Below are 24,264 nucleotides of genomic sequence, written 5' to 3' on the forward strand. Positions count from 1 at the left end.
AAAATAAAAATCGAATTACTTTATTAATTTTAGAAATCAGTAATTCCAAAGGGAGCCTTTAGCATGGCTCACGTGATCAGCAGCGCACCGACTTTCCTCCACTCCCTGGGAAGCTGGTGATGGAAGCTTCCCCTTTCTCCCCAAACCCTCTGCAAAGGGAAGAACAACTTTGGTAGACAACGTTGTTGGGATTTTAGGCTTGTAGGAAGTAAAGCTTAATAGTGCAATCTGGAAAAGAAGAGGAAGCGAAATGCAAATAGCCAAAGAGCCTCTTTTATATCACCTCTGTGTGGTAGCAGGGCAGGGACAGAAAAGACCTAAGCAGTTGGGGGAGGGGTAGAGGGGTAAAATGTACACGCGTGCTCTCTCGGGGTATATATCACCAGTTGAACGTCCCCACTGCCAAGTCCCATCGAAATCCAGCTGATGTGTTTTCCTGTCATCGCCGTAAAAGTCTGGATTGGATGACTGGCAACAATCTACTGCCACTTCTGCTCCAAGGTTTTGGGGACCAGAGCAGCAAAAATAATACTATGGACCCCTTGCAGCGCTTGTGGATGCTTCACCCTCAGTCACGCACCAGGGGTAGAGGGAGTAGTGAGTGGCTTCTTCCTCCGCATGTCTGTGCTTCATCTCTTAGTGTGAGCAGGATCTAAAGAGAGAAAATCAACCACTGAGAGACCTGAACGAGAGTATGGGGTTTTACTTCTTGTACTTACAGCAATGTCTGCTTTAGTTAGCGTTACCGAAGAATAAAGAAGGTGTGTGGCCCGAATAAATGAAGTTTACCTTGAAGTAGAAAACTTTCCATTTTAACCACTTTTATTGGAAACCTTTTTAAAACACTTGCCTTCTGCTGCTGCTGCCCTTTTGTGTAGTTCTCTTGTTTCTTTCTTTTTTTTTTCCCCCCTGGATAAGAACACTTTATCCCTTTTGATACTCAAATAGAAGATGTTAAATTTGTTAACCTTTCCTAGAAACTTAGGGTCAGCATTATTAGAGTTCAATATTGAGCCGCATGGAAGAACTGCTCTGAGTTTGTCTAAATCTTTCCTCAGGCTGTCAGGTAACACTCTGCCTTGTGTCCCTTGCCCCCATCCCCACAACAGACACACACACCCTGCCACCCAGTTTAAGAAAAGGGACATCACCCAGAATCCCCTGTGAGACTCTCCCAGTTCCTTCCATACCTACTATCCTGAATTTTGTGTTTCTCCTTCTCTTGTTTGCTTTTTAATAACAGGTTAAATATTTACTATATATACTTATGTCCCTAAATATTACATTGTTTAGTTTTATGTGGTTTTGAATTTTATAGTGCTGCTGTGATGACCCTTACGTGTGATCTCAGCATACAATGGGAGAGTTTCTTTAGGTATATACTTAGTGGAATTGCTAGGTCATAAATACTTGCATCTTCAACTCTCTAAAAATAATGCCCTATTATTTTCTAAAGTGGTTGTATCTCATACCCCCTCTGTCAATGGATGAGCTTCCCTCATTTCTCCACTTTTCTACATGTGGAACAACGGTATTGTCTGAGTTTAAAATTTTTGCATATCAAGTGAGTATACAATGGTATCGTCCTGTGGTTTTAATTAGCATTTCCCTGATTAGGAATAACTTTGAGAATCTTTTCAAATATCTATCGTGCATACATGTTTTTTCTTCTGCAAAATGTGTCTTGTTTAATTTCCTATTGAGTTGCTGTTTATCGATCTTTTGTTTAAACAGCTTTATTGAGATATAATTCACATACCATAAAATTCACCCATCATCTCTATAATTCAGTGGCTTTTAGTATATTCAGAGTTCTGTCACCACAATCAATTCTAGAACATTTTCATTGAAAGAAAATGAAACCCCACACCTCTTAGCCATCACCCTCACGCATTTCATTCCCCAGGCCTAGGTGGCCACTCATCTACTTTCTGTCTCTATAGATTTGCCTATTTTGGACATTTCACATAAATGGACTCATGTAATATGTCGTCCTTTGTGTCTGGCTTCTTTCACTGACAGGATGTCTTCAAGGTTCATCCATGTTATAGCATATGCCATTATTCTATTCATTTTTGTGGTTGAATAATAATTCCATTGTGTGTACAAGGTATGATACAAAAATACAGTGAATGTTTAAATAATAAAAATTTATTACAATAAAAGACACATTGCCATTAATCCCCCTCAAAATATTCCCCCTCACTTTGAACACACTTAACCCATCATTCTTGCCACTTCCTGAAGCAGTTCTAGAAATCCTCTTTTGTGTCTTTAGTTGTGCTGTCATGGCTGCCTCGAACTCCTGAATCATTTTGACTTTGGGGAAGAGCCAGAAGTCACACAGTGCCAGATCTGGTGATTAAGGTGGTTGAGGACACACTGTAATGTTCTTATTTGACACAAATTGCCGTATACCAGAAGAGATGTGTGACACACAGCATTGTCATGATGGAAGATGACTTACGGCACATTTTAAAACACACCTTCTCTCAACCGTAGTTCACACCTGACCAAGTTGAAACTTGTCACATACTGTTATTAAGGTTCGATGTGCCACTTCCCATATTGAAGATCCCTGCCTTTCCATTGGATGGCACTTGGCAGCAGCATTCACTGTATTTTTTTTTTTATCACAATGGAAAGTCTCCATGTCACACATGGCTTCTGGTACAGCAATTTCTGTCAAATAAAAACATTACAGTGTGTCCTCATCCACCTTGTTCACTGGATCTGGCACCATGTGACTTCTGGCTCTTCCCCAAAGTCAGAATGACCATGAAAGGTAAACATTTTGAATCGATTCAGGACATCAAGGCAGCCACGACAACGCAACTAAAGATACTCACCAAAGAGGACTTCAGAACTGCTTCAGAAAGTGGCCAGAAAGATGGGATAAGTGTGATCGAAGCAAGGGGGAGTATTTTGAGGGGGATTAATGGCAATGTGTCTTTTACTGTAAATTTTTTTTTTATTTAAACATTCACCACATTGTTTGATCACACCTTGTATATACTACATTAGGTTGGTGCAAAAGTAATGGTGAATATTAGGTGGTTTTTGCAATTATGTTTAACCTTTTAAACCGCAATTACTTTTGCACCCACCTAATATTTATTCACTCATCAGTTGATGGGCATTTGGGTTGTTTCCACCTCTTGGCTATTGTTCATAATGCTGCTATAAACATTCACGTACAAGTTTTTGTTTAGACACATGTTTTCATTTCAGGTGGGTATATACATAAGAATGGAATTGCTGGGTGATATGGTAAGGTATGTTTGATGGTTCGACAAACTTGCCAAACTATTTTCCAAAGCAGTTGCACCATTTTACAGTCCCCTCAGCAATGTATGAAGGTTCTAATTTCTCTGCATCCTTTTGTAACTCACATTTGTTATTGTCTGTCTTTCTGTTATAGCCATTCTGGTGGGTGTGAAGTAGTAGTCTCATGGGTTTTGATTTGCATTTCCCCAGTGGCTAAGGATGTTGAGAATCTTTTCATATGTTTACTGGCACTGTATATCTTCTTTGGAGAAATGTCTGTTCAGATCCTTTGCCCATTTAAAAAATTGAGTTCTTTTTTATTATTGAGTTGTAAGACTTCTCTATATCTTCTAGGTACAAATCCTTTATCGCACACATGACTTGCAGATATTTTCTCCCATTCTGTGGGTTGGCATTTCACTTTCTTGATGATGCCCTTTGAAACACAAAATTTGAAAATTCCGATGATGTCCACTTTGTCTATATTTTTCTTTTGTTGCTTATCCTTGATGTCATATCTAAGAAACTGCTTACTGATTTTTAAAGTCCTTTGCTCAATATCTTGGATACAATTTCTTGGTTCTATGTGTTACAAACACCTTCACCTAGTTTATGACTTGTCTCTCCATCCTGTTTATGGTATTTTTAAAGGTTGCTTCATGATTTATTAATTTATAAGGACAGTTCTACTCACAGATAAAAATTAGATAGCATTTAGATGCACACTTAACTGGTGACCTTTCTAGAAAATGTTTTTTTTAAATGTTAAGGTTTCCAGAAAATCTAGGACAGTCACCATTAAAATGGATGGTTTCTTTTTTAAAAAAACTTTTCAAATAAAAAACTTCAAACATACACAGAAAATAAAATAGTATAAGACCCTTTGTTGTTCCCATCATTTACCTTCAATAATTATCAACAATCTACCTTGTTTCATCTCTCTCTCCAGGTTTTATTCCTGGTGTACTTGAAAGTACACCCAAAATAACAAATCATTTCACCCATAAATATTTCAGAATATATCTCTAATGAATAGGACTCAAGGAAAAAGGAAAACAAAAAAACCCATAATATCTCTGTGGTGTCTTAGACTAGAATTTCTTAATTTGAACAAAGTCAAATTTATCAGTTTTCATCTTTATAAGTCTGTACTTTTTGGTTCTAATTTAAGAAATCCTTCCATTAACACCACGTTCATAATGATATTGTCCTATAATGTCTTACAAAAGATGGACACTTTTGCCTTTCCTATTTAAGTCTTTAATCCACCTTAAACTTGTGCAGTGTAAAGCAAAGATCTCATTTCACTTTCCCCACACAATAATGAATTGTCCTAGCATCATTGATTGCAAAGTCCATCCTTTCCACCTTTAACGGCAAAGTCTCTCTGTCATCAACTATTTCCATACCAGAGACCCGTTTTAGGGTTCTGTATTCTATGACAACTCCAAGCTCTCTTAATTACTTTAGCTTGATGAGAATCGTGGTACGAATTCTTGGTATCTGGTAAGAATATCTCATCTCTCATTCCCATTCTTTATGAGTAGAAGGATTATTCTCGGCCTTTTTTTCTTCCACATAAATTTTAGAATCAGCTTGTCAAATAATAATAATAATAAAAACAACTAATACCCTCTTAAATCTATGGATCAATTTTGGGGAGAACTGACATCTTTACTAAACTGACTTTTCATCTATGAACATGTATATATCGCTCCATTAATTTTTTTTTAAAGTGCCTCTTTTTAAAGTTTTATAATATTTTTAAATAATAGGTCTTATACATCTTTTGTTAGATTTTTTTCCCCTAGGTACACTATACATTTTGATGATTACACCTTTGATACAAAGGGATCTTTTCTAGAATCACAGGCTCTCCCTCTTTGTTGCTGATGTACAGAAATGTACTTGATTTTGGAAAACTCTCTTACAAAGCTAATCATTTATTTGAACATTCTTTTGGGGTTTCCAAAATCAGATAAACACATTATCTGAGAAGAATGACAGGTTTGCTGCTTCCTGTCTGATTCCTATGTCATCTGCTTTCCTTGTACTTTACTGACTACAACGACTTCCAGTCCAACAGAAGCGAGAGGCTCCCTTGTCTTGCTCCTCATCTTAAACGGAATGCTTTCAAAGTTTCCCAACAAATAGTATGATGGTTATTGTTGGCTTTTTGTAGAGGTACTTTACTATTAGGTTTTCCTTCTATTCTTAGTTAGCAAGGACTTTTTTTTTTAAGTCATGAGGATGTTGACTTTTATTAAATGCTCATTCTGTGTCCACTGAGAGGAGCCTATGATTTTTATCCCCTTTCATCTGTTACTGCAGTAAATTACATTAGTCAATTTTTTACTATTAAACAAGCCTTGAATCTCTGGGATAAACTTAACTGGATTATGATGTAATGTCTCTTTTAACATTGCTACACTCAGTTTGCTAATGTCTTATTCCGAATTTTTCGCATTTATAATATATCTACAATTAAGAAGATCTTGTAACTTTAGAACTTTTGGGGGGATTGTCCCCCAAAAGGTTAGGTTTTGAGATTAAGATAATAAGAGTTGGGAAGTGGTCTCTCTTTTCTTCTGCCTGGAACAGCGTGTAGAAGATTGGTTTATCTGCTCCATGGATGTTCAGTGAAATCATAAAAGCCTGGTGTTATCTGTGGGAAAAGTTTTGTTCTTGATTCAATTTCCTAATAATTAAAGGAATGTTTGGACTTTATATTTCTTCTTGAGTAAATTTTGTAAGTGAAATACTAAAATTGTATCCATCTCACCGAAGTTTTAAAAATGTCTCAGCATAAAGTTATTCATAGTATCTTCCTACCATCTGTTTAATCTCTGAGGCATGTATGAGAATGTTTCTATTTGTTCCTCTTGACTGTATGCTTATTTTCTATTTTATTAATTTCCTCTTTTATCCTTATTATCATTTATTTTTCTTTACTTTTACTTTCTCTGGATTTATTTCGTTAGCACATTAATTTTCAGCCTCTCCCCTCTCCTTACTGTTAAGTATAAATTTTCTTTTAATATTGCTTTAGCTACATTCCTCGGGTTTTTATAAATAGTATTTTCTAATTATATTATGATTTTCTTGATGAGTTAACTCTTTAATTCCTACATACATGAAGATTTTCCAGTTATGTTTTTGTTACTGCATTATGATCAGGGAATATAATCTTTGAATTGCAATTTAAGGCCTAGCACATAGTTTCTGCAAATATTCCACGGACGCTTGCGAAGAATGTGTATTATGCATTTATTCAGTGTGATGTTCTACATATATCTGTTAGATCTGTTAATTGTGTGGTTCAAATTTCCTAAAACATAACTGATTTTCAGACTGCTTGATCTACCAATTACTGAGTTACATTAAAACATTCCAATATGAAGGTGAATTTGTCTATTTCTCTTTATGGTTTTGTATTTTTCACAAATACGTTTTTTATTTAATTTTAAAAATCATTAAATATACTAGTTAAAATAAGTCAATAAGAAAAGGTTAAACACTTTGCTGGTGAATCTTTGCAACTTTCAGCCATAATATAGTGACTCTCTTTATTTCTTAATGTGCTTTCTGTCCTCAAATCTATTTTGTCTGATGAATGTAACTACATCCCCTGGTATATCTTTTCCCAACCTCTTTCTTTCATCCTTTTTATATCCTTGTGTTTTAGGTATGTCTCTTTTAAATGGCCCCAAAGTGGATTTTTAAATCTAGGCTGACAGTATATCCATTTCTGGTTGACCATTTCCCGCCATCTCTACTGCTCCTACCTTGCCCCCGCCTGATGTCATGGAGAGCCTGTTAAATTCACCATCAGCTCATGCACTCCTCTGCCCAGAACCCTCTGCTGGCTCCCATGTAACTCAGAAAAGTTCAAGTGCTTTCCTTGGCCCACTGCGTGCAGCCTTCATGAGCTGGCTGGCCCCTCATTGTCTTGGGAGTCTTATCTATTCTCACTCTCCTCTTCGCTTCCTACACTGCAGCCCCATTGGTCTGCTAGTGTTTCCCAAACACAGCTGTCACAATTCCCCTTCAAGGAATGTGCTCATGCTGTTCCCTCTGCCTGGAATTCCCTTCCCTAATAACCACTGGCTGACTCCCTCAACTCCTTTAGGTCTTCACTCAAACGCTCCTCTTCCGGACTACTCCTATTTAGAATAGAGTGTCTTCATTCTCTATGTTCTTTCATGGCTTGATTTTTTTTCTCTAGAACACTATCCAATGAACTATTTGTGCTACTTATTTGGTTTGTTGTCTATCCCTCCTATTAGGGATTTTGGGTGTTTTGTTCACTGCTGTGTGCCTAGCACCTAGAATGGTGTCCAGTACATAGTAGATGCTCAGTAAATATTTGTTGAGTGATTCAGTCTTTGACTTTAACTGGAATATTCAGTCCACTCACAGTTTTGTAATTATTAATATTTTTATTTATTTCTACTGTTTTAAGCTGTGCTATTTGTTCCACCTTTTCTGTGCTTTCTTTTCCTCCTTATGGATTCATTTTTTTCTCCTCATTCCATTTGTCTCTACTACCTTGGAAGTTTTATATTTCTATTCTTTTAGTAGTTACACTATTCCTTTTTGCATTTGTATATGTTAACTATGTTGAGCTGAAATTAATCAATATTTTTAACCTTTTCATGGTATAAAATCAAGTTAGACTACTTTAACTCTGACCATATCCTCCCTTTGATTTACATGGTACTGATGTTGAACATTTTCATTCCCTCCCTTTCCTCTCTTTTATTTTAACACTGCAAGAACATTATCATCATTTTATTGGTTATGTTTATATTTGCCCTTATTTTTACATATTCTTTGCTCATAATTCCACTTTGCATCTCAGACCTTTTTCTGGTATCACCTTCCTCTGTTGGAAATACATTCTTTAGAATCCTTCCCTTTGGGAAGGTTTACTAGGGACCAATTTTGGGGGGTTTTATATGTTGGAAAATGTCTTTCTTTTATCCTCATCCTTGAAAGATAATTTGCTTAAAATACATTTCTGGTTTTGGTAATTATTTTCTTTCATCAATGGCAACATTACACTGTATTTTGGTTTCCTCTATTGCTGTTGAGAAGTATGCTATCAGTCAAACTGGCATTCCTTTGGAAAGCCTTATTTTCTCTCCAGCTGTTTTTAACATTTTTGTCTTTAGTATTCTAAACTTTTAGTATGGTATGTCTAGGTGTGGATTTCTTGTGATTCACTGCAATTTGTGTATCATTCATTAGTTTTAGAAGTTTTTTTAGCCATTATCTCTTCAAATATGGTCCCTGTCCCATTTTTTCTTTCCAGAACTCCAATTAGGTATGTTTCAGGCTTTCTCACTTGGTTTTTCCCCAACTTTTTTTTCTTCTGTGCTGCATTCCAAATAACTTCTTTAAATACACATCTTCGGGCTTATTAAATCTCTCTTCAACTAGGTCTAATCCATAGTTAAGCCTATCCAATGATTTTCAAACTTGGTTCTTTTTCAGATCTTTTTGGTCATAATTTTAATCTCTTGGTTTTACTCAGACTTTTATTCCCTTCTTTAATTTCCCTAAACATATGAGAAAATTTATTTTTTATTGTATATCTGGTAATTTCAGTATCTTAGCCTTTGCAGGTCTAAAACGGTTATCTATTATTTTTGCGGGCTTTTGCTTATAGTTCCATGTTTCCTTACTGTCTTTGATTTTTACACTGTGACCTCTCAGTTCTTAGAACTTTCTGTGGGAATTGTTTGTGATTTCAGTTGAAGGAGGATTCCTCCAGCAAAAATAAGAATTTGACTCTATTAAGTGTCTGGAGCCACTACTAGCTTAGGACCACCTTAAACTAAATTCTCAATCTGAAGTTTTTCAGGGTGCCTAGGGAATATGAATTCATGCCCAAGCTCACACGTCCCATTTTTCAATAATAAATGATCAGGGTAGAATTCCCCACACCATCTCACTCAGCACCAAGGTTTAAGACAGGTAATTTTCTTTCAGTGCGTGACGGGGTGGACGTCAGGTGGGAGGGGAGGGTTTATTTCTGGTTGACAGTTACATGGAGAACTTTAGATGAACTTTATATGAAGGGTCTCTCACCAGAGCCTCCACCTTGGGATTTGCCTATTCCTGTTACACGCTGCCGTAATTCTGGTCCAGAGCTGCTTCAATTCCTCCTCCTGCCTGGTGACCCACTGTTGGGGTCATAAGGGCAGGAAAGGTACACAGGACAATAATGTGACTGCATTTGCCCCCTCGGTGCTTCTGTGGCCATGGTCACAGCCCGGCTTTTTTTTTTTTTTTTTTTGACTTTGAAAAGCCATCTTTGAAGTCAACCCATCTTCTTTTTATCTTTGATGCCCTGACTTGGAAATTCTTTGTTTTTGTTTGGTAAAATGTCTATGGATCATACTATATATATACTCACTTTGAATTTATCAAATAAACGAAGTTACATCGTATTAGGTTAGTACATCTTATTAGGTTAGTTCTAAAGTCAACGAGCAATACAAACGTAAAACATCATGAGACTTACTCTTAAAATTCTTAAAGCACCTGTAAAATACGTTTCATTCATCTGGCAACTACCAGAGAGTCCTACAAACCCTATTTTTCTTCTAGCCTGCGGTTCTTCCATTAGCACCAGGTTAAAGTAACTGGCTTGTGTTACTTTAACACAGTGAATAAAAATATTTTTCAATACTATGATTGACATTTGCCAAGGTGAATACACTACAAGAGGCACCTAGGAATAGAGAACTACTGAGGGACCAGCAGATTCACATTCCATGTTCACTTTGAGGCTTAAGTTCCCTGAGAGGGAATGGTGGACAGATTTTCTTAAACTACATAAAAATCATTGTTTCTTTCCCTTTTTTGCGGGGGAGGAGGGGAACACTTTGCCTTGCACGTATCATCATTTCCCCTGCTATACTCTTCTAAGTGCAAAGACCACGTCTGACAAACCTTCACATGACCTGAGCTCCCAGCATTTTGCCATGTAAATATTTACATGGCAGTTGCTGGGTAAATATTCGACTGACTGATGTGGGAAATGATCATTAGCAGTGTTCCCTATGGGTAGCAAAAGACTTCCAACTAACAGTGCAAACTGTGCATGTGCAAGTAGCAAAAGGCCTGGTGTGATGAGCAGCAATCCCTGCTCCAGACCAGGGCTCCTACCACCCATCAGCTGTCCGTACAAAAGAGATGCAGTATTTCAAGGAGCTCATCTGACTCGTGGCTTTTCCAGCTGAGAAGAGAGACAATTCATGACTTCTAGGCCGGTAAAGAAGGCCCCGACCTCAAACACTATGCACATGTAAATGGAGTGATTTTTCTCCTTCCAAGGTCTGAGGTAAGAGAAATAAAAGTAAGAACTTAATTTTTAAAATTACCTAAATGCAAAGGCTGTATAAGTGGTGCCTCTTAGATTTGTCCCCTAAGTCTTTCCAACTGATCAGAGTGGCCCTGGTAGTATCGTCTGGCAACGCTTTGGTTTGATAAGACAGAGACTGAATGAATTGATTTATTTATATCCTGAGTGACATTAGGAGAAAGGGACAGCTGGGGAGTGAGGGCCAACCTGCTGGCCCCTCACCTTCCCGGGCATGGCTCCAGTATGTAGGAATGAACAACACAGGCACAAGAGCAGCAGATCCATTTCATGAAACCCTGCCTGGGTGACACAAAGGCGCCGGGCACAGCTGCAAGGGGTTTGTTCAGAGCCAAGGCAGCCCCTGAGTCACTCTGAAATGCAGCCACACGGGAGAAGGGAGCTGGCTGACCACAGCAGCACCACCAAGCTCTCGTCCCCTCCCAGAAATCCTTCTTCTTCATTTCTAATGAACAGTATAGGCACTTGGCTTAACTCTTACAGGCTAAAACCAACATGGGCTCAAGTGTCCATCTATGGGGGAGATTTACTTTCTCCTTGCAAAAATGAGCGTCAAATAGTTTCAATAAAATGCTATTTTAAGGAATTCTAATGTAAACAACTAAAGTCATGTACACAAGAAGCCTAATTCTTCTAAGAAAAATGTACAGAACTCAGTTTTGAAAGTATATTTAACTCTTACAAACTTGTAAAAACCATGTTCGTCTTATTCTGGTTCATTTTCTTATTACAGACCAGTAAGATGGGCATGATAAAATTACAGCAGGGACTAGAAATATAAATCTAATTGAATGAGTTCCAAATGTCGTTCAGTGAAAAGTGTTTCTTTTTGTAATTACATTTAGATAGCAACCCAAGAGTAGACCATTTAACTTGTTTGAAAAGGTTTTTTTCTTTTTTGCATAAGGATATTTAATAACTTCCCTTTTACGAAAATTTAAAAATTGCGAGGCTGACTGAAATCCTTTGATTCTTGGGATTTAACTCAGATCTATCTACATCTATCCAGTTTTGAAGCATAATCCACTTAAGTATATCTGATATATTTATATATGTTTATATATAAAATATTTATATATACTGTGTATATGTAGAAAATCTGCATTTGTAAATCACTAAATCATTAAAAGATGATTTATTTCAAAAAAGTTTCTTTACTTTCTTAAAAAGATTTAACTTCTTTATAGAGAGTTCTAGTAACGAAGAATGGTAGAGAATACACAAGGCTAAGGGCTTAAACCTGATTTCTGCTATTTACTAGCTTTGCCATCTTTGGGATTTAACAATGATTATTGTTTTCTGACTATAGGACAAATACATGCTCACTGTAGAAAAATCTTTGGTAGGGTTTAAGAAGAGATTTTTATATGGCTGTGAGTTCAAAAGAAGTGATATATAGAGATTTTGTGTATTCTAGATACACAATAATTTCTAGCCTGATAAAAATTCAGTCTCATTCCTCCTAGACTAGATGCAGCATTAATTCAGACGAGATTGAGTGCACTCAGGGTGGTATGGCCGTAGACAGCATTAATTCAAAAGGGCGCCGGATACCAGTGCTTTGCCTAAAGATCAGGAGAACAGCAGACTTTTACATACCTGAGGAAGGTACGTGAAAGGACGAGTTACTTACAAATCTTTTTTATTTTTTATTGCGATGCATCGTGAAAAATACATCTGATACGAACACAGACATAAACATCTTTATGACTTAAACAAAAGTCTCATAAAGCAATTCTTACTTTTATTATAGATTGACCCCGGTATTTTCCTTTCTATTCCATTCTGCTCCATTGCAGGGACTGGGGGGAAGAGAAACGATGGTTGTGACTGGTGGTGTGCTAGGAAATGTGTAACAACTGCTCTTCTGTGGTAAGACAAGCAAACCAAAGCCCCAGCGTTGTGCTGTCACTTGACATCCACCACAGTCAAGTTCAAGTGACCAACATGAAGGTACCAAAGGCACCCACCACCGGCTCTCATGAGCCTGGCTGGGACCCACTAATTGCTCTGATGGCCCTGGCAGGTCATGGCCCACAGTGGTTTTAAAACCACTGCTTTAGAGTCTAGACAAGCAAACTCCTTAGTAGTTTACGGGACGCTGAGAGGGGCCAGGAGGTATCGCTGCCAGGCAGTACTGAATGAGGGCACATGTTAGGGATGGCGGGGGGCCTGGGCACTAGAGGGCAACTCCTCGTGCTGACTCTGACGTGGGCACCTCTGAACTACTCTGCCTTCCCCCCAATTGATCATCTGGGGAAACTGAGAGGTACTCAGCTCTCCAAGCTTCAGCTTCTTTCTCATAATGTGGGAATAACTCGTGTACTTCCCTGGATTGTTGTAAGGGCCAACTTTTAAAGGACCCTACGGGGTAGTATTCATAGGAGAATGATTCCATTTAACCAAATCTTATTCACAGGCAATTAAAAAAAACCTCATCTGTCTTAGCATCTGAGCTCATCAATCATCCGCACCTTCCTGATTCCTCCTCTGTGGGTCTCTGAGATTCTGAAAAGTCCGGGTGTCTCTCGCACTGCCTCCTTGGACTCCTTTCTCTCCTCTGCGCTTCGCTGCTCTTTCTTATATTCTTTCCCTCAGAATTTATCCAGTCACACCTTTCACAGGGAGCTCTATGAAGATGGCGGCTAAACTCTACATCTGGCTCTGACTTCTGCCGGGCTTTTGAGAAGAGTTTTTCTGAGTTTAATTTTCAACCATCACATCAAATTTGACTTTTAAAATATTAACTGTATTATCCCATTGGGTGCTCCTATTTTGTCAATGGCACTCGCATTATCTTAGCCCCTAAGGTTAAATTGAAAGACTTAACAACCACCTCACCCATTGGGATACCTACTATCGAAAAAGAAAGAAAAGAAAAGTAAGTATTGGTGAGGATGTGGAAAATTCGAAGCCTTGTGTGTTGTTGGTAGGAATGTAAACTGGTACAATAGCTGCTATGGAAAACAGTATGGAGGTTCCTCAAAAAGCTAAAAATGGAATTACTGTACAATTCAGCAATTCTACTTCTTGGTATATACCCAGAACTGAAAGCAGACTTGAACAAATATTTGTACACCCATGTTCACAGCAGCATTATTCACCATAGTCAAAAGGTGGAAGCAACTCAAGTATCCATCACAGATGAATGGATAAACAAAATGTGGTCTATACATACAATGGAGTATTATTCAGCCTTACAGGAAGGAAACCCTGACCCATGCCACAACGTGGATGAACCCTGAAGACATTATGCTAAGTGAAATAGCCAGTCACACAAAAAAATACTGTATGACTCGAATTATATGCGGTATCTAGACTAGTACAATTCATAGAGACAGAAAGGAAAATGGTGGTTGCCATGAGGTGGAGGAAGGGGAGTTAGTGCTGATTGGGTACAGTTTCATTTTTGCAAGATAAAAAAAAAAGTTCTAGAGATGGATGGTGGTGATGGTGCCACAAAAATGTGAATATACTTAATCCACTGAACTGTACACTTAAAAATAGTTAAAATGGTAAATTTTGTGTTATGTGTATTTTGCCACAATTAAAAAGAAATATTAATAGTGGCAGATATTCATCTATCATTATTCTGCTCCTGGCACTATATGAAATAGTTACTGCATGCACTGTCTTATTTAATTTGCATAGATGCTAAGAAGCTAAGGGTGGGAAGTAGGGGGAATCTATTGTTTCTGTCTGCCTAGCATCCCTTCCCACGTGCTTGTGGTTTCGGCTCCTTTTATTTCCTTTGGGAAACTGCTCTCCACCTGCTCTATTCTAATCTGGTGATTATGGCCAGACTACAAATGTTAGTCCCATATCCTCTTGATCACAAAAGTTGGCAGGCGATTTAGACCTGGCCAAAGTCCCTGTCCTCTTTGCCACAGCAATTGCTGTAAGAAGTGGTCATGTCATCCAAGCCAAGCCAATCACAACTCTTCCTTGGGATTTACATATACTAACATAGAAAGACAAACACTCTTACTCTGTGGTCATTAAACTGGAAAGAATAAGGCTGGAGCTGCTCAAGCTATACCCCTCCATCTCACCTTGCTACACGGAAGAAACCATATAAAGAAGGAAAGAGGGAGGTTAATGAAGCTGTGAGGAGAAATGAAAAGAGATGAGGAAAGATGGAGGAAAAGAACATACGGCACAGAGGGATGGAGAGAAATATCTGACCACACTTAGTTCTTATCTATCCTAATTCTCTCGTCATGTGAGTCAACAGATACATCCTTTTTCTTAAGTGTCTGAATTGGGATTTGTTACTGCAACTAAATGTATTCTGGATACCACCAGTGGAGACTCAGATGCCAGAATCATTAGAATGAAAGTGAATGCTGAAGTACTGAAAATGAATAAAATAATGAGCCCAGAGAAAGAAAACACAGAGGGAAAAAACCCCAACGGCACAAGTGACCCAATGTACACCTCAGGAGAAAGACCACCCTGACCTTGGCTGAAGCAAAGGGGTAGTCAGGCATTTCGTAGAAAATTAATCTTGGAACTATGTCCCCTATTTTCTGAAAACTACCAGAGGAAGGAATACATAAGTCTCAGCTAAGAAATGAGTGAGTGAGAAACAGTCCTCGTGTGAGTCGCAATTATTAAATGAAAAAAATCCACCTGGAATATAGCAGTTGCTCAACAGATAGCAGCTATTACCGTCATGATTTTTCAAACTACAATGACAAAAAGGAGAGAGAACTGGAAAACTCAAATAACCATGTAGGGAGAATAGAACAAGAGTTTAAAGGTTTCATAGAGTAACTTAAATTTCATTTCTTCAAGGTCTTCTTTAAACACGGTTTCTCTGTGTTTTTTTTTTTAAGTAATCCAGGCACAAATTAAAAAAAAAAAATCAAACAATACACAGGGTATAGAGTTAAAAGTGTACTTTCTACCCCAGACTCATTACACGGGTGCATGTGTGTGTGTGTGTGTGTGTGTGTGTGTGTGTGTCCTTCTCAGAACAGTCTATGCACATACAAACATATTCCTTCTCCCTTTTTTATACAAATGGGAACATAAGATACAGTGGGGTGGGGTTTTTTTTGGTATATTTTTTTTAACAATATGTCTCAGAAATTGTTCCATACCAACCTAAATATCTATGACAGGAGGACTCGTTAAGTAATCCATAGAAATATTACTCAAATTCCAAGATACCTTTTCAGTGTGGGACATCCTGGGAGATCCCCCCACCATCGCACTCTCTAGTTCCACAGCTTTTTGTAAGGAAAACTGAAATGGACCCTAGACCTAGAGTCAGTCTGTCATCTTGTTGTCGTGCAACCAAGAGATAACAGGAAACAGCTCCTTCCTCTCTTAAAACAAAGGGTCACCCAAAAGAGGTCCACCCAATGGAGCAGGAGCCAAATTACTGGAGCCAATATTTGGAGATGTTGTTACAAGTGATTGCTCTTAGAGTGACCTGAAAGATAAAGGGAGAGTTTAACTTCATCTTAGCATCATTTAAGAGACCACAAAGAGAGCTGTTGGTGAAAAGAAGGTTGGGAATAATGACATCTTTGCCCCATGGACTCTCGTGGTTAGACAAACATGAGACAATCAAATCGACAATGCTACTTATTTTAGAGGCTAAAGCTATTGGAAACTCAGCGTTCTTACTGAGGAATCAGATGTCAGCTCACTATTACCACAAAACATATGTCCTCTGGATCCTTTGAACTCAAGCTTGGGTTCGACCATCACTCATCCTTCTCTCATAAAGTCCATCCTATTAGTTCTCAAAAGGCTCCTGAATATGTCTGTTACTTTATATTTATCTTCCAAACTAATCCATACAACCCATTAATTGTTTTCATTCCTCTTCACTGGATTTTCTAGAATGTACTATCTCACTGGGTATTATGGCTCACTGTAAACCCATGTCTAAGCTACTCTCTCGTAGCTCTCTTTTTGTCTATTAACAATAAAAGAATGATTAGAGCAGTTTCTCAACCTTTTATGACCTATGCTCCATCAGCCGAGAAGACTGTTCAGTTTTACTTTTTATAGTTCGTTTTATGAAAGCTATAATTTCTTATTTTCCATTCATAAAATTATCTTATAGTTTGACGATGCTTTTTTCTTTTTTTTTACTCCCTTCCTCTATTTCACAAGGCCCCTCTTGGTAGCAACCGTGGCTGAGAATCCCTATATTAGACATAGACTTAATAGTACTGTTGTAAATTCATTGTACTGTTTCTCTTCAATCTAGTCCATAAAATGCTCTTCTTCAGGCCCAGAAAATCTTGTCCTAAATGTCAAAATTTTGTATTTTCCAGATCAGAACAATCTCAGCTCACAGAACGACAATATGGCCTATAGATTATATCAGTCACAGTACCCACGTATTTGATGAGGTTGAATCTACTTTATCATGTCTAAATTGCCAATGTGTACATCTCTAACTTTTTCTTTTTACTGTATTAAAAACAAAGCTAAACCAGTATGGTAGGCAGCCTTTAAGATGGCTTTCTGTGATTCCCGCCTCCCGATATCCAGGCCCTTATGTAATCTCCTCCCCTTGAGCATGGACTGCATTTACTGACTCACTTCTAACAAAGAGAACACGGCAAACGTTATGGGATATCACTTCCAAGATTAAGTCACAAAAAGACCGTGGCTTCTGCCTTGGGTGCCCTCTCACTCTCTCACGGATTGCGTGCCCAGAGGAAGCGGCTAACATGTTGTGAGGCGGCCGTAGCAGTTTGCTAGCGCTGCCATTACAACTTACTACTGGGTGGCTAAACAACAGAAACGTATTTTCTCACAGTTCAGGAGGCTAGATGTGTAAAATCAAGGTGCTGGCAGGTGTGGTTCCTTCTGAGGCCTCTCCCTGGCTTGCAGATGGTCACCTCCTCACAGGTCTTTCCTCTGTGTGAGTACATCCCTAGTGTCTGTGAATTTCTTCTTCTTACAAGGACACCAGTCAGATTGGATGAGGGCCTGCCCTACCAGCTTCTTTTGAACTTAATCGCCTCTTGAAAGGCCCGCTCTCCACATACAGTCACCTTCTGAGGTGCTAGGGGTTAAGACTTCAACACATGAATGGGGAGGCATACATTTCAGTCCATACAGCAGCCCTTTGGAGAGGCCCAAGTGGAAAGCTGTCTGTCAACAACCAAGTGAGTGAACTTGGAAGCAGATCTCCCAGTTGCGCCTTGAGATGAGATCATAGTTCTGGGCTGACAGCTTGACTACAACCTCATGCAAGGCTTTGTACCAGAGGCACCCAGCTAAGCTAGGACGCCTGACCCACAGAAACTGTGAGATAATAAATGTTTGTTGTTTTCAGTCACAAGTTTTGGGGTAAAATTTGTTATGCAGCAATAGACAATGAACCAATAACCTCACATACAACAAAGAAAAACCTGTATTAACTGGAATGCTTGGGCAAAGAATTCTGTGGCTACTTAAAGTTTTTGTTAATTGGGGGTAAGGCCAAATTTTTCTTTGTTTCAAACCTTGCTGCAAATGAACCAGTATACTTTTCTGCCAAAAATAATGAAGTCTTTGATGACTGATGACTGAGAGGGTTCTTTGGAGTCACTTGATAATTAAAAACAACAACAACAACAACGACATTTTCCCAGGCAATATCTCAACCAGTGTTCATGGCAACCCCATGAATGAAGAAGACAGAACAGCTCTTTTAATTCAGGTGCCAAGCAAAGCACCTGACACATAGCAGGCCTTCAAAAAGTATTTCTAAATGAACGTATTTCCATTTCACAGATGAGAAAACCGAGCCCAGAGAAGTTCATTAACTTGTTGAAGATCTCCCAGTTACCAACGGCAGGTAGGTATGGTACATAGAACCCAAGTCCAGGATTTTTCCTACTGGATAATGTCATCTTATATATTTGCTATTTATATTTTTCTTCCTTAAAGCTATGAGGAAAAACATTTTTACAAAATAATGAAAATTTCAGTTAACTGGTGCTTTTATTTTGTTTTTCCAATGAGGACTGTGTTGGGATGAATGAAAAGTAGAGGGAAGCAAACAACTACCTTCTGAAAACAGTCTATTCATCAATCCCTCGTGTGCTACGGAGTCAATTCTAGAAGATTTGTATTTAAATCTTATCTTCTTAACAGTCAAGAATAGTGTGGATTTAACACCTTTAGCTAATGAAAGATAGGTTCTCTATTATATGCCTGTTTTTTCCCCTATATAGGTTTCTGGGTGAATGAAAAAAACATAGCCGCTGAACACTAAAAAAAAGCTGATTGCAAAAATGGCATGGAGTTTTCTCTGTTTCCTCTTAAGAGTTCAAGAGACAGACAGAAATATAGAAATAGTTATTAAAATACCCTTAATTTATGGGATATGAAATTTGCGTAGTTAGTTGATCCTAACACTGTCCAGAGACTTATTTGGCTTATGTTAAATCTTATAATAGCAATAGGTATTGCTCTCTTAACCCACTTCACTTGCTGAACAGCTACTGTATGCCCAGCACTATGAAAAGCCCTGGTGATATAGAGGTGAATAACATAATTCCTAATCCTTCTGGGAGTTCACAATCTACAGACCACCAAGTAAAATAAAATAACATATTTTAACCAATTCTATTACAGAGGAAGGCAAAGGGTGCCGTCAGAAGTTGATGGTAAGAGATGGAAGTGGGTACTTTGGTCAGTGAAAGATTTTGGAAGAGATGATAAGATCTGGGAATGGAAAGCACGGGCAGGAGTGAGCCAAGGTGAGATAAAATTTCTATGAAGAGGAAACACCTTGTGCAATGGCATGGAAGTTTGAGATAGTGTAGCAGGCCGTTTAGAATGACTGGACTTTAAAGGGATGTTGGGGGAGGGGAGAAAATATGGGGAGAGAAGAAGAGAGCAGACCATGAAGGGTTATGGTTACCCAATGTAGGTGTTTCCACTTGAAAAGGAGATTTTGAAGACTTTCTAGTGGGGAAGCACCATAATTACAATTGTTTTTAAAAGATCACTTCAAGATCAGCATAAAGGAAAAAAGCAAATGAGACTGAGGCGAAGAGGTATGGAAAACCCTATAGTAATTCAAACAAAAAGTGAGGTGTCTGAATTAAGGCAGTGGAAATAAATGAGACTGGACATAAGGTCTGAGAGGTATTTAAAGGGAGAAGTATAATAATCGATAACCAACTAGATATGTGGGGTGAGGGGAGTAGCTAGAATGATTCTTAGGTCTCTAGCTCCCCTTTGATGGAGGTGACAGGGAAGGGCCACAGAAGGATGGGCTTCAGAGGACGATGAATTCAGTTTGGGATGTGTTGGGTTTGAAGTGACTGTGGCATTCAGGAGAGAGGTCTAGAGGTGGCTGGGATATACAGATCCAGAGACAAGGTCCGGGCTGGAGAAGGGCTGCTGTGTCCGTGTTTTATGTATACGGTAACTCCAGAATTGTGCAGGGCACAGCCAATCTGTGAAGCCATGTGTGACAGCGCTGGCCGGGGGCACAGGTTTGGAACTGCCAAATATGGATGTCACTTGAAACAATGGGAGAGAACCAAAGACAGGATTCTAGAAAATAAAAATTCACAAGTAAGCAAAGGATAAAGAGCTTCATAAAAGGGACTAAGGAGGAGCCGCCGGACAGGTGAGAAGGGGGAAAGCCAATATTACCAAAACCTCAGTATTATTCAAGACTGACACTTGTACTAGGGGGATGATATTTCTCTCAACTGAGTGATTACGTAAACCATCCTGATTTATTCCTTACAAGATTTATTATTAGCCATACTTTTAGAGATGTTCGGAGGTCTGGCTAAGGTTGATCTCAGTCAGGACTTATTTTTAGCTTCAATATTTATACCAGGTGAATTGCTATTTTGTCGAGGTACTAAAAGCATACTGTCTTGGCCGGATCCTATTTTCACAGTCTTCCCCTCATGTATCTCCTGACTGACCCCTGATCCAGTTGTCCTGTGAATTTTCTGATTGATGATGTATTTACATTGCTGCCTGGCATTCCTTGTTCTCTGCACCTTCTCGGTAGATATTTAATGAATGATCTATACTAACATTTCTCAAAATATGAATCTGCAATCATTCTTTTCTTCACTCTAAAATCTGAAATTATATTTATGTGTTCACTTTCTGAATTAAGTTTAGGGATCTCATGATTGATTTAGTTTGTTACTCCTGCGTGCACCTAACAGTGTCCTGTTATATGAATTATAATTAATTATTCATAGAAAATTCCTACCACACCCCCAAAGGCTACATGAGAATGCTAAACATCTGAAAGGTGGAAGCAGAAAACAGAAGGTCCAGAAAACTCTTTCAAAACTCTAGTTATAAGCCTGTGTTGGTCTGAATAATTACTCTGGCTCTTATGTTCAGTTTTTAAAACTAGAAGTCACCACATATAAAATTATTCTTTTTTCCCCATGAATGAGATTTGAAAGTTTAAAGATATTTTACCTTGAGACTGGTAAACATGGCATTACAGATTCTATAGATTCAGAGCATTTTGGAGTAGAGCTTCATTGCTCAGTGTCAAGACATTAATCAGTATTACTGGGAAAACAGTCCCACGTCGGATAAATTTGAGCAATGCTGGGTTAAAAACAAGTTTCTTTACTGAAAGACTCCTCAGAGCCTTTAACATACTAACATATGACTCTTTTAGAAATTGCATACTCGTAGAGTAAACCGCATTTCTCAAACTTATTTGGCTGTGAAGACTTGTATTTTGCAGAACACATTTTTGGGAAACATTGCCCTAATTTTACAGATGAGGGCTCTGAGCCCAAAGGAGTTTGGTGACTTGCCGAAGATCATACAAATCAAGGCAAAGCTGAGACGAGAGCTAGTTCCTCTGAGGTTTAAATCAGGTCCCCCTTTCATTAGACCACACTGCTGGGACACTACTGATTTTTTCTCTGACTCTTTCATGGAGAGCAGAGCACAAAACTGATACCACTGACCCACAGAGTTCCCGACTTCCGAGACGTAGAGATTCCCTTCTTCTGTAGCAATGACAAGATGATCTTTCTGGGAGTCTGTCAGCTGCTCTATGGCCATGAAATCAACTGTGGGGGTGGGGGGGTGCACAGGAGAAGCTCCCTGGGATGCTTTAGGATGCTTAAAAGAAAAATGGATTTATGCCGAGGATCATTCCTGGAACAGATGTGAAACCAAATACTTCATATCACAATCCTGCCCCCACCCTTTCTGAAAGGGAAATGAAATAGCAGGATTAACCTGCTCTTCGTCAGATCTTGCTTTGTTTCTTTCAAAAATCCCATGACCGGGGCAGACTCCATTTCCTGCTACTCCCCTTCCTACCACAACGAGGGGGGAAGAGGCTTTCCTTATGCTCTGCAGGCAGCGGGAGCATGAGAATACTGGCTGGAGAGGCACGCACCACAGAATGGCAGCTTTCGGCCTGACACCACTCTTACCCCCAAGACGCAGCTGGATCTCTCCCTCCTTATGCCATTAGGAAGTTGTTTTGTACATGTAATGAACCCTTAGGACAATGATAAATTCATCAATCTGGGGAGAAGGAGAAATTAGAATTAGTTAACTGTAGGGCTCTGAGAAAAGAGTACCTGAAGACTGAAAAGTGACTCACTTTTTTTTGGGGGGGTGCCTAAAATCCAGGGTTTAAGAGGCAGATGAATTTTGAAATAATCTATAACATCTAGCCCAGGTAATGACAAAGCGAAGCAGAAATACACTGTGTAATATATATAATCATCACAAAGCCAGCTGTGCTATGCTTTAAAGTGATTTAATAACTCAAGTGTCAGAGCATGAACTCTCCTGTAAGAGCCAGAAAGGACTGGAGGTTTCTCACTGTCTGCACTTGGCAACGAAATACGGCTCTCCCTAACGACCCTGGCAGCTAGGCCAGGACCTCAGGGGGAGTCAGTAGCAGTTACCTTCTTTGCAGGCCAGGCCTGACTGCAAAGTGTGATTAGCCCAGAGAAGATCTCTGCTGACCCCATGGTAATGAACATCAAGGACACCATGGCAAGCCAGGGACTGGGTCATTTCAGGTGTCTCTGAGAATGACCTCTCCAAGCCCAAACCACTTGTTCAGTCACATCACAAGTGGGCAACAGGGCAGTGTGAAGGGAGGGGTGCCCGTGGACGGCAGAATTAAAGGGATTAACAATGAGAGAGAAGCACTTGGTGGTGCAGTGAGCCCCATTCTCAGCTGCTCTGCCTTGGATTTGGAGCACGAGGGGAAGCTTACGGCTCTGAAACTATAGTCAAGATCCTCCTTGCATGGGGCTGACTAAAGTGACAGAAATCCCCTGGAGCCCGGCACCTTTCTAAAGGGGACAAAAGCAGCGAGGCCGGCCGGCCCAGGGACAGCTGCTGCCCTTCGGGCACACCACATTACTTGGAAGTGTAAAAGGCTAAATTAAAGGCAAAGCCAGGCCCAGGCATCCCCGCGGAGGACCTCACAGCACACCTAGCATAAAGGAGGCGGTCAGGTGTTTGCTGAATTAATGAACAGCAGGCACTAAATAAATACTCACTAAAGAATCTGGCTATCTAAGAAGTAAATACAATTTGACTGCTTACATTGAGGCTTTTTCTTTTTATTTTCTTTTCAAGATATCAACCATTAACTTTGGAAGGTTTAAGACATATTTCACATACTAATAAAATTCACCCATTTTATTATCAGTGCTCTTTAGTGTATTCGCAGGGTTCTATAACCCTCACCACAATCTAGTTTTAGAACATTTCCATTACCACAAAAAGAAACCCTATGCCTAGCAGCAGTCACTCCTCATTCCCCCTCCTCTCACCCCGGCTCTGGGCAACACTAACCTACTTTCTGTACGGATTTGCCTCTTCTGGGCAATTCACATAAATAGAATCATACAATATGCGGTCTTTTGTGACTGGCTTTACTCAGCATTCCATTTTCAAGGTTCATCCATGTTTTAATAAGTATCGATACTTCACTCTTATTTTTGGCTGAATTATATTCCACTGTATGTATATATCATATTTTGTTGATCTATTCATTATCTGATAGAGAGTTAGGCCGTTTCCATATTTTGGCTATTGAGTAATGCTGCTATGAAAATTCATGTACAACTTTTATGTAGACATATGCTTTCATTTTTCCTAGATATATATTTAGGAGTATAATTGCTGGGTCATATGGTAACTATGTTTAACTGTTTAAAAACCACCAAACTCTTTTTCCAAATCAGTTGCATCATTCCACATTCTCACCAGCAGTGCACTTGAGTTCCAATTTCTCTATAGCCTCACCAACACCTGTTATTACCTGTCTTTCGATTACAGCCATCTAGTGGGTGTTAAGTGGCATCTCATTGTGGTCTTTAGCATTTCGCTAATGCCTGATGACGTGTCTTTTCAGGTACTCACTGCCCATTTTTGTATCTTCTTTGGAGAAATAGCTATTCAAACCCTTTGCTCATTTATAAATTGGGTTTTCTATCGTTTTAATGTTGAGCTATAAGAGATCTATGCATGTTCTGGATATAAGTCCCTTGCCAGATAGATACGATTTGCAAATATTTTTTTCCACTCTATAGGCTGTCTTTTTCACTTTCTTGATGGTGCCTTTTGAAGCACATAATTTAAAAAATTTTGATGAACTCCAT

At 39.0% G+C, this 24,264-nt stretch overlaps 1 protein-coding gene across 9 annotated transcripts in view; it reads right to left on the bottom strand.

The window, feature by feature from the left end:
* Window positions 1-4: 4 nt before the first annotated feature.
* The window catches only part of TTLL5 (tubulin tyrosine ligase like 5), a 240,282-nt gene continuing 216,022 nt past the window's right edge, over window positions 5-24,264 (bottom strand). For all 9 annotated transcript variants that reach the window (XM_033107454.1, XM_033107463.1, XM_033107453.1 and 6 more), the window contains one exon: window positions 5-652. Coding sequence is in view for 3 of the 9 variants with exons in the window: in XM_033107456.1 (XP_032963347.1) it covers window positions 630-652 (23 nt within the window). In the remaining 6 variants the exon portion in view is untranslated. The remainder of the gene's footprint in view (window positions 653-24,264) is intronic.

This window comes from Rhinolophus ferrumequinum, chromosome 6 (assembly GCF_004115265.2).
Source record: "Rhinolophus ferrumequinum isolate MPI-CBG mRhiFer1 chromosome 6, mRhiFer1_v1.p, whole genome shotgun sequence".
In the NCBI taxonomy this organism is placed as follows: domain Eukaryota; kingdom Metazoa; phylum Chordata; class Mammalia; order Chiroptera; family Rhinolophidae; genus Rhinolophus; species Rhinolophus ferrumequinum.